Source organism: Echinops telfairi, unplaced genomic scaffold (assembly GCF_000313985.2).
Source record: "Echinops telfairi isolate 266 unplaced genomic scaffold, ASM31398v2 ScPeMD7_5868;HRSCAF=6743_0, whole genome shotgun sequence".
Lineage (NCBI taxonomy): Eukaryota > Metazoa > Chordata > Mammalia > Afrosoricida > Tenrecidae > Echinops > Echinops telfairi.
The window spans coordinates 13,878,456-13,890,297 of NW_022109767.1; the positions used below are offsets into that span (position 1 = coordinate 13,878,456).

Sequence of the window (11,842 nt, forward strand, 5' to 3'; positions counted from 1 at the left end):
CCAGAACCGGGCGGGAACGGCGTTACCGGGCTGGCCGCGGCCGAAGCACAGATTCCGGACCGCGTGGAGACCTCGGACTCGGACAGGTGGGGTACCTGCGGGAAGATGGGCGGCGGCGGAGGGGGGTCCCCGCGGGGGCTGGAGCTCTGAGCTCGCCGGCCCGCTGGACGCACGTGCGGGCACGTCGCTGGGACCGCCCATCCGCTGCCACGCGGGTGGGGATTTCAGTCCTCGGTGCCAGCTTCGTGCTTAACCTCAATAGTGCGGAAGGGCCACTATATAGGCAATACCTTTTAGTGAGAATGGGGAAATCCTGAGGTTATTTTCGCAATCACTGTGTGCACTCTACCTCTTTGAGATTGTAACTGTTCAATTTTGGGGGGTAAGGTCTGAGGTTTTTATAAGACCTGAATTTTTAGGTTTAGCTTGCACTTTATGCGTTTGCTTTTGAAATGGGTAAATTAGGGATCGTGGAAAGGGTTGTGTGTTTCAAATTTGACACGTGACGGTTGTTATTTTGCAGACTCGTGTGTGTGGAGTACGTGCTGTGAAATTAGTTAAATATTGTTCTTAAGTACTGTGCTCTGCATACTTTATAAGAGCCCCCCACCCCTATGTTGGGAGAAAGCCGAAACAAATGGGATGTTACTAAGCCACACTGAACTTTGTATTCAAATATCTCAGTGTGTTGTGTGAGCTATTGAAGTTTGAGCGTAGTATGGACACTTTATCCCTGCTTTGCATTCTAGTGGGCTAGAAGAAATAAGAAAGTAAATGTTTGAATGCAAAATTCGAGTTGGTGAAAGTTTCTATTCAGCCAATTCGGATTGAATATTGTATTGTATTCAAACAGTACAATAAATGCTATTTAAAACCAGAAAACTGGAAACCCTCACAGTAAGGATGAAAACCATGACCAAAAATTTAACAAAAACCGCATTCCACAATGATTGCTGAAAGAAATCAGAGACCTGAGTGCAGAAGGCATTTGAGATGCCAAGCTGAGGAGCATGACCTTTATCTGGTACACAGTATAGATTTTTCAAAAACCTTTAGACTTTTCTGTTTTCTGGAATGTTTAAAAATAAAGGTAGAAAGTAGTACAGCACATGCTATAACCAGATTTAACCGTTAAAATTTTAATGCTTAGATTTTACCATTATTAACATTTTGAGAGTATTAGTTTATATACATACATATTATTGAATTATTTTGACTTCACTTACAAGTACCATTGACATTTTATGTCAGATTATTTCATCATGCATTTTCTCAGAGAAATGGCTTACACAGTCATCACACAGAGCAAAACAAATAATAATTCCTTATAAAATTCTTGCCATGGGAGATTCTTTTAAAGCAAGCATGCCTTCTTACTGAGAGAGGAGGCCATGAGACAGTGGTAACAGAGGAGGAGGTGATTGCGGTAGGAATGGGTTAGTATTGATATCAGTTCTGTAACACAGATGAACAAGGGACAGCAATGAGGACTGAAACCGGTCACAATAGCAGTGGGAGTGGAATAGAGAACTGGAATAATGAGAAGTTCACCAGTTTGGAGATAGGGCTTCATCATTGACTGGGAGAATGCAGTAGTCTAAACTGATTTCAGCAGTGATATAAATTAGGTGCTCAAGCAGAGAAGTAGGTTCAGTAGGGAGTTATTAATTGCTATGACATCCACTCTGCCTCACAACAATGTCTTGAGTGCAGAACGGAGGTCCTTGGGCCTGTGGCCTCTCAGAAGCAGATTGCCAGGCCTGTTCTCCATCACAACTTCAGGTGAATCTCTTACCTTTCCTCCCTGTTTTTTTAACTTGTTGCATTTGTGAGGTGTGTTAAGTCCATTCTTAAATCATGGCTAGTGATTTAGAAGTTAACCTACTCATGGACAGTGATTGAAATCACTGGAGCAAATGAGGTGTCCGTGAAAAGGGGCACAGAAGAGAGAAAAACTGACCAAAGACAGAACACTGAGAAGCAGCACAACAAGGGCTGTGGGGTGGGGCTAAACAAAGAAGGGTTTTACTGGTAATAAGAATGACTGTATAAGTCAAAACACCAAAAATATTTCAGAGGTGAGAACAGTCCACGTGGCTGGTGACTTAGGAATTCAGGTTGTCTGAAGATTGAGGAGAAACTTGGCAATTAAGTCATCTAGCCAATATAGAGAGATTCTTCAGAATTGGCTTGGTGGCAGTGAGAGTGAGTGAGAGAGCTGTTGTGTTCAGAGCTCCCTGTTGACAGACATTAGCTGTCGTTGGGTATGTGGCATGTGAAAAAATTCTAATGAAATGGTCTGGCTTTTTAAAAATGGAACTGCATCACTGCTTAAAAGAACAGTGTAAATATTGGAGCCCTGGTGGCAGAGTGGATTATGAGTTGGGCTACTAACCAAGAGGTCAGCAGTTCTAAGCCACTAGCTGCTCCAAGGGAGAAAGATGAGGCTTTCGTAAAGAGTTAGTCTTGGAAACCCACCGGGGTAGTTCTTCCTTGTCCTATAGAGTTGCATGAATCAGAATTTACTCAGTGGCAGTGAGCTTGGTTTTATTGATGGGTTAAAACAATTTCCCAAGTACTTCAATATTTCTAGACTATAGTCTACTGTGAATTGCTAATTTTTAAATTAAACCGACAAGAGTAGATATTTCCAGATGAGTAGATAGAGCAAAGTAGATATTTCCAGATAGTAATCTCGTCTAATACCATTATCAAGATCAAGGATCCCAGCCTTCAGTATGTTTTACTGTGTACTATAAGGAAGACTAACACCCTCACATATGGACCAATGGGTAACATCATGATAAATGGAGAAAAGGTTGAAGTTGTCAAGGATTTTGTCATGGGTCCACAAACAATGCTCATCGAAGCAAGTCAAGAGATCAAAAGACGGGTTTCAGTGGGTTAATCTGCTGTGCACAAGACCTAGTTAGAGTATTGAAAAGCAAGAGGGTTACTTTGAGGAGTATGGTGTGCCGGACCCAAGCCATTGTATTTTCCATTGCATCATATTCCTGTGAATAAGGAAGAAAGAACATAGAAGAATCAATGCATTTTGAATTGTGGAGAAAAATATTGAAAGTACCAAGGACTGCTAAAAGAACAAACAGATCTGTATTGGAAAAAGTGAGGCCGGAGTAGTCCTTAGAGGCAGAGATGACAAGACTTCCTCTGATATACTTGGACATGTCAGGAGGGACCAGTCCCTGGAGAAGGGCATCCTGGTAACGAGAGGGGTGGTGAACAGAGGAAGAAGGCCCTCACCTAGATGGATTGCCACGGTGGCTGCATCACTGTCTCAGGTCCATAGGAACAGCTGTGAGGATGGTGCAGGACTGAGCAGTGGTTAGTTCTGTTGTGCGTAGAGTCGCTATGGGTTGCAGCCAACTCAGTGGCATCTAACAATGCCATTATAATAATACTTTACTATTTTTTTTAACGTTTTCCCCTATAGTGAAACCGATTCAGATACTTCAAGCTCCTCGTCTTCCTCCTCGTCATCGTCCTCATCTTCCTCTTCATCCCATATTTCACTTCCTCCAGTGCTGTCAGCTGGAGAAGATAATTTACAAGTTGAGGAGAATAAGAATTTCCTTAAAACAAAAGATGAGTTACTTCTTGATGTAAGTACTTAGATTTGTAATTAAATTTAAGTCCCATGCTCTAAAACCGTGGTTCTCAACCTGTGGGCCGTGACCCCTTTGGGGGTCGAACGACCCTTTCACAGGGGTTGTTGCCTAAGACCATCAGAAAACACGTAAATATTTCACAATATATAGTTACATATTGTTTTGTGATTAATCATTATTCTTTAATTATGTTTAATTATGTTCAGTTTGTAATAATGAAAATACATGCTGCATATCAGATATTTACATTAAGACTGATAACACCAGTAAAATTACAGTTATGAAGTAGCAAGGAAAATAATTTTATGGTTGGGGGGGTCACCACAACATGAGAAACTGTATTAAAGGGTCACGGCATTAGGAAGGCTGAGAACCACTGCTCTAAAACATATGAAAACATATTGATTACATTTGACCTAAACCTGCTCCATAAATGTCAACTGTTTTTCTCAACTTTTTATTGGACATGCTTTTGTCATGCCTTGGTTTTCTTGTGTAAATGAGAATTGCTGTGGATAATTTCTAATGTTACATCAAACATTCGATCATTGTTTTTTGCTAGGACACTAGCTATATAATAACACTCAAAGCAATGAAATAGATTAATGCAATAAACACCTTTTAATTTGAAGAGAAAAAAACCCCAAAATTTAAATTACAGAGGCAAACATAACTTCTTTATTCTTTGTTAATGTGGTAGATATATAATCATTTGTCAATTTGAGGATTGAGTGTAGGGGTGGAGTCTAGCTTGTCAATCAGATCATAGCCAATGAGGCCTCTGTGTGGGCCTGGCCTTCTGAGAATTCTGGGAAATCCGGTACTTCCTCCTGGGAGGCAGGAGAGACTCCCTCTCTGATTGCACCCTGGGAAACAGCTGACAAGGCACACGGACCCACCCTGATGGCACCCCTGGGTATTGGAGAAGCTATGCAGAGACCCCTGCCAGTGCTGAGGTGTTTCCAGTGCCACTGGATCCAAAGACTGTCTACCCACTGGCCTGTGATCTTCTACATTTGGCATCACTGCATGTGTTTTGTGAGTCTGAAGAGGACTTTATAGATTGATATAGGACACATGGCCTACTATTGGACTTAAGGACTTGATCCGGACTGACTGGGATGTTTTCTCAATGTTCAATTGCTCTTGTATATAAATCTCTTTCTTATACACATATGAGCGTCTCTATGAATTTGTTTCTCTACTACCCGGACTAACAGTTCATAGGAATTGTTTTTCTTTGACCACTTCACAGTAAGAATGTTTACGTTTTGTACAGCTCCAGTTTTTTATGCTGCAGACATGTGGGTATCGCAGTAGTCTGTTGTTTTTAACAAAAGGCTCCCCAGGTATGACGACTTTTAATTTAAAAACATGTAACCACTTATTTTAATAATATGCTTATTATTTTGGTAAAAATATACTCAGATAAACAGTGACACTAATTCCATTCTTCAATTGTATAATGAATCCTTATTTTGTCCCTCCAAATTATTCTTCCACCATTATTCACCACTCACTAAGCTTCAAATCTACATTGCCCAACTGATTGTTCAACTCAATCTCAAATATATAATTCTCTAAAAGAGCATAATGCTTTAACTAGATATAATTCACTAATGTAAACTATGATTATGTTAAGTAGACCTCAGAAGATACCATTGGTTAAGGTTTTAGGTTGAGAGCTATTTTAGGTATTTGTTTTAGGGGTTCATCTACCCTCAATAGCTCTAGCAAGTCTGGCTCATACCCTCTATTCAGGTCAGGACTTAACCCTAGCTTTTTTTTTAATATTAATTGGGAGCTAATACATATTATACACACATATATACACAACTATATATTATATAATATGTAATGTATAATATACATTAACATAACTTTATTAATGCACGTTAATATATATTAATCTATCATAGTTCAATTACATGGCGCTGAGTTGTAAAATTGCTACCATAATCAGTTTCCAAAGATTATTTTTCTTCCTGGACTAATTGACATTGTCTCCCTTTTGCCACTCCCCCAACCATCCTCACCACCATCCCTGACACCCTTATTCTACTTGCTATCCCTAGAAGTTCATCAATCCTGTTAACCCCAACTTAATCCTGTCATAGTTGTTAACTCTCCCCAAAATGGGGTCATAGCTTGTGGGAAACTGAGAAGAGAGTGCATGTGGACAAATTCTCTATGCTCATATTTACCCGGGAGGCCAGGAGTCTTGTGGAGGGAGGCCTTTCATGTTTGTGGTATGGAGGTGCATCCCAGTCACATTCTCTAAGTAAAAGTCATCCCTCCACCCCTCCCCCACCCCCACCCTACAATAATAATGCCAACTTTAAGGTGCAGCTTGCAAGCACATGGTTGCTACTTTACTATTGAAGGTTAACTGCTGGAAGGCGATTTGCCTGAAGGTTCTCTGCCATATGGAACAATCAGACCCTATTGTCTGTCCCATGATAAGTAGGACTCACTTCCTTCTGATAAGGATCATAGATTGTTCCCCTGTATAAATGCTCAGGTACACTTAAGGTCAAGTCAGCTCAGAGACAACCAAGGTTGGGCTGCCATCTTGACTCTAGGATCCGCCCATCTTGTTAGGTATGTACCTTCCTGTCACATGTATGCTTCTAGTAACTCCCCTTCCTATTGCATGCCTTGTCTAATGTCTCTTTAATTTACCCCTCAATTACATAACTGCCCTTTAGGACCCCTCCGGATGTGGGACTGGGTCCCATAATAGTCACAGCATGCAGTCCAGAATTACAGTACATCTCATAAGACATCGGTGGCTAGGGAGGGCCATATTAGTTAACAGAATCTCACTGGCTCTTCCTTTCTGCTCCGGTGGGTACAGAGTAAGTCTTGTCACTTGGATGGCACCTTACAAGGTTTTAAGACCTCAGACACTTTGCCATAAACAAGGAGGTAAAATCGCAATTAAATACTACATTAGTCCAGTAAACTAGGATGCCGCATGAAATTAGGATGTTAACATGCAAACCAAAAAGCCAGATCATATGATGTGTTTGGTTATATGTAAGCAACTTTAGCAGTGGCCCTTTGCCCCCATATTTGAAAAAATAATGCATTATGAAAGTATTAGACTTTCTTGGATTTGTACCCACATTTTAATTGCCTTTTTACTTAAGTTCCTGAATAAAATATGTTGGCTTAGTCAACCCTTCATACAAAATGAAATATCCCACACCTGTGTCATTTCACAAAGTGATGCTTGAGCCCATTATTGCTGCCACTGTGTCAATCCCCCCCTGACCTCCTACTGTACCAAGCATATTTTTCCTTCATGGACTAATCCTTTCTGATAACTGTCCAAAGCCCCTGTGGCAAAGTCTTGCTATCCTCCCTTCTAAGGAGCATTCTATTCTGGCCGTACTTCTTTTAAAGGACGGATTTGTTTGTCCTCCAGCAATCCATGGTACTTTCATTATTCTTTGCCAACACTATTATTTGAAAGCATCAATTCTTCAGTCTTCCTTATTCGTTGTTCAGCTTTTGGATGCATATGGAGCGATATAAAATACCGTGGCACATAGTAGACCTGAAAATGACATCTTTGTTTTTGAACCCTTTAAAGAAGTCTGTTGCAATTTGCCTAGTTTAAAAAGTCTTTTGGTTTCCTGATGCATTGATTGTAGATGCAAGTAAAATGAAGTGCATAATAACTTCCATTTGCCCTTTAGCATGATGTTGCATATTAAGTTACAAAACTGTTTTTTTAAGTTGACAATAATGAAGGCTGTAGTTCTTGGCCTTCCTTAGTGTTTTTAGGTCCTGGCTTTCAGCCTGCAGGGCCATGTTATCCGCATGTGGCAAGGTGTTATTGGGTCTACCTCTAATTCAGATGGTTCATTCTTTTTCATATACTCCAGCTGCTCAAAATATTTAATCAGCATATAGATCGACTATAAGTATGGTGAAAGGATACATAAGTGATGCACAGCTTTTCTTATTTTAAGCCATAAGGTATCTTTTTGTTTTGTTTTAATGACTGCTCATGGTCTGCACACGGATTCACCATGAACAGAATGAGGTGTTCTGGAATTCCCAATCTTCTCAATGTTAGCCATAGTTTGTTAGGATCTTCACAGTTGAATGCCTTTACATGGGCTCTAAGACATAAAGAAACTGGATGATGTGAAAAAGAGCAAAGCATCTGAATTGGAGGAAGGCTTATTAACAATCTGCCCTATGCAGGATGCTGCCAAGTCCTTCGCCATTATGCCAACTAGTCTGTCCAGTTCAACGGAACTAGCCTCTTGAAACCTTATGGATGAGAGTACTGAAACATTGTCAGTTACTGAACACGTAATGAATAGAAGCAGAGCATTGTCAGAGGTCATTCCAGATCAGTTGCTTGGGTCGAAAGGCACTCAAAATATGACTTGAAGAGGGACCCTAAGTAGTCTACAGTAATAACTCAGAGGGAGTAAAGCCTTTGTGACGTTCATTTGCCAATGGAGTATGACTTCAGAAAATTGGAAATTATCGAAAGTAATGTTTAGGCATTAGTAAGCCGAGATGAACTGGTATTGGGCATTTAGAATGAGAAAATCACGTTTTACTATGCTGGGAATGACACAATCAAGAGGAATTCCTTTCATTCTCAAAGAGAACATTTCACGATCTATCTTGAAGTACAATCCTGTCTGTGATAGCATAATTTCTAGCAGCATATAAAGAAATCCAATGAATACAACTGTCAGATTTATGCAAACTATCAGCTAGTTTGTAGAAATTGAAGAATTCTACCAACATCTTTAGTCTGAAATCGATGAAACACACAGTCAAGATGTATTAATAATTATTGACAATTGGGATGCAAAATTTGGAAAGGAAGAGGAAGAAATGGTAGTTGGAGAAGAATGACGTTGGTGATGGAAATTAATCTGGAGATACCATGATAGAATTTTGCACGACCCGTGACTTGTTCAACAACACAAAAGGCGATTGTACACATGGAATTAATCCAGCTGGAATATGCAAAAATCTTATTGACTAAATCTAGAAAGAGACAATGGAGAGCTCAATATCAACCATTCAAACCAGGCCGGGCCCTTCTATGGAACAGTTGCTCAAATGTTACTTCAGGTTGAAGTTGAAAACAATTAAAACAAGTCCACAAGAGCTAATATAGACTTTTAAAAGTATATCCCCTGCCTCGGAGTTTCAAGAACATCTCAATAGATTTGGAGCATTAAACAGAAGACCCAATGAGCTAGGGTCTTGACGACATCAAGGACATATCGACATGAAGAAAGCAAAAGGTCATTAAATAGAAAAGGTCAAAGTGGATCTCAGAAGAGACTGAAACTTGCTCTTAATTTTATAATAGCAAAGGCACATGGAAAAAATGAGGAAATCATAGCGCTGAAAAGAATTTTAGAGGACAGCCTGAGAAGACAAAAATAAAATGTTACGTGAAATGTGCAAAACCTAGAGGTAGAAAACCAAAAAGGAAGAACAAAGTCACACCTGAAACTGAAAAACTCAAGGAAAAATTCAAGCCTTGCGTAGCAATGTTGAACGATTCGATAGGAAAAATTTGGAAGATAGCTACGTGACCAATTAACTGAAAGAAATCCATATTTATGCCCATTCCAAAGAAAGGTGACCTAACAATTCTCAAACTATAGAACATTATCACTGATATTGTAAGAGAAAGTTTTGCTGAAGATCATCCCAACAACATTTGGGATAATGCATTGACAGGGAACTCCCAGAGTTTCAGGCCAGATTCAAAAGAGGATGTAGATCAAAGAATATATCATTGCTGATGTTAGATGGATCTTGGCTGAAAGCAGAGAATACCATACCAGAAAGATACTGACTTGGGTTTCATTGTATAAAAGCATTCAACTGGTGCTTGTTTCGGCAGCACATATACTAAAGCATTCAACTGTGCTGACCATAACCAACTATGGATAGCTTTGAGAAGAATGGGAATCCTAGAACACTTCCATTTTCCTCATATGGAACCTGTACACGTATCATGAGATGATTGTATGAACAAAACAAGGGCATACTACATGGTTTAAAATCAGGAGAGGCATGTGTCTGGGTTGCATCCTCTATATACTTACTTGGTCTGTATGCTGAGCAAATAATCAGAGAAGCTGGCTTATATGAAGTAGAATGTGGTGTCAGGATTGTGGGAAGGCTTTATTAACAACCTAATATGCAGTTGACACACCTTGCTTGGTGAAAGGGAGGACTCGAAGCACTTGCTAGTGAAGATCAAATATTGTGGCCTTCAGTGTGGAGTACAACCCAGTATAAAGAAGACCAGAGTCCTCTCAATAGAACCAATATCGTCTCATGATAAATGAAGAAAAGGTTGAAGTTAAGGATTTTGCTTGCTTCGATCCACAATCAGTGCTCATGGAAGCAGAAGTCAAGAGATAAAACAGTGCACTGCATTAAGTAAAACTGCATGAGACCATTTTAAAGTGTTGAAAATGAAGGGTGTTACTTTAAGGACTAAGGGTGTGCCTGACATTTTCCATTGCCTCACATGCATGTGAAAGTTGGACATTGAATAAGGAATTTGGACAAAATCAATGCATTTGAACTCTCGTGCTGGCGAGCAATATTGAAAGTATCAAGGACTGTCAAAAGAACAATCTGATCTGTGTGAAGGAAATACAGCCAGAGTGCTCCTTAGAGGCTAAGATGGGGAATTTGCCTGAGATACTTTGGACGTGTTATCAGGAGACACCAACCCCCAAAGGAGGGTTATGCTTGGTAAAGTAGAGGGGCAGCTAAAATGAGGACCGCCATCAAGGAGATGGATTGACACAATACTGGCTGGTGGGTTGTGTGGCTATGAGTCGGGTACCTAAAAGGGGATTGAAATTGAGCAGATGGGGAGAGATTTTTTTCTTCACTTTATATCCTTCTGTATTAAAGAGCTCAGAGCAGTTCTGTTCAGAGTTGCTTTTGCCATTTGTTTTAAGCATTGTGCCTTACCACCGTCTAAAAGTAGTGAATTTATCTAGGCATTGGCACATACTTTTACAATTTCCATTCGCCAGTTATACAGTTGGGATTACTTAGAATTTCTTTTATAACATTTCTTTAAAAGCCATCTTTAAAGCTTAATTCCTGATGGGTCTTCTCACTTTCAATTTTTTTTAAAAATTGGGATTTAATATATATTTCATTTCCTTCCATAGTTTAATCACATCCAGTAAAATTGTACACTTGCTACCACAGTCTTTTTCCAAACATTCTTTTTCATCCTGGGATCCTTGACATCATCCCCTTATTATCCCACCACCACTGTAGCCCCCATCCCCACACCCCTCCTGGAAACCTTATTCTACGTGCTGCCCCTCAGGTTTATCAGTCCTGGGTTTCATATACTGAAAACCGGGAAAACATACCACCACTTCAAGAGGGTGACCTCCAGTGACATAACACCTCTTATGTGTTTGTTTTATTAAATACTTTTATTGGGGGCTCTTCCAGCTCTTAGCACAATTCATACATTTATCCATTGTGTCAAGCACATTGCACATATGCTGCATTTTCAAAGCTTTCTCTTCCCACTTGAGTCCCTGTTATCAGCAACCCCTTCTCTTCCCCCGCCCTCCCTCCCTCATGAACTCTTGATAAGTTGTAGATTATTATTTTCATATCTTACGTTGTCCTCTGTTGCCCCTCACCCACTTTTCCATTGTTCGTCCCCCAGGAAGGGGATTCTAGGTTGATTCTTGTGATCGATTCCGCCTTTTCTCTCCTCTCCTTCCCTAATCCTCCTCATATCTACTCTCATTGTTGGCCCTGAGGGGTTTATCTATCCTGGATTCCCTGTGTTTCGGGCTCTTATCTGTAGCAGTATGCTAATCTGATTTTAAGGTAGAATTGAGGTCATAAAATTAGGGGGAAGGAAGGACCAAAGAACTAGAGGAAAGTTGTGTGTTTAATCTGTGATATGCTGCATCCTGACTGACTCTTCTCTTCCCTGTGACCCCTCTGTGAGGGGATGTCCAATTGTCTACAGATGGGCATTGGGTCTCCACTCCATGCCCCTCCCTCACCGTTCACATTGGGTATGATTTTGTTCTGGGTCTTAGATAACTGATCCCATCGACACTTCATGATCACACAGGCTGATGTGCTTCTTCCAGGTAGGCTTTGTTGCTTCTGACCTAGATGGCAGCTTGTTTATCTTCAAGCCTTTAAGACCC

General features: G+C 40.3%; 1 protein-coding gene across 1 annotated transcript in view; it reads left to right on the forward strand.

Moving 5' to 3' along the window:
• NAF1 (nuclear assembly factor 1 ribonucleoprotein) overlaps positions 1 to 11,842 on the forward strand; it is a 37,531-nt gene that overhangs the window by 467 nt on the left and 25,222 nt on the right. The window contains exons 2-3 of the mRNA XM_045295757.1: positions 5 to 86; positions 3,455 to 3,623. Of these exons, the coding sequence (XP_045151692.1) occupies positions 5 to 86; positions 3,455 to 3,623 (251 nt within the window). The remainder of the gene's footprint in view (positions 1 to 4; positions 87 to 3,454; positions 3,624 to 11,842) is intronic.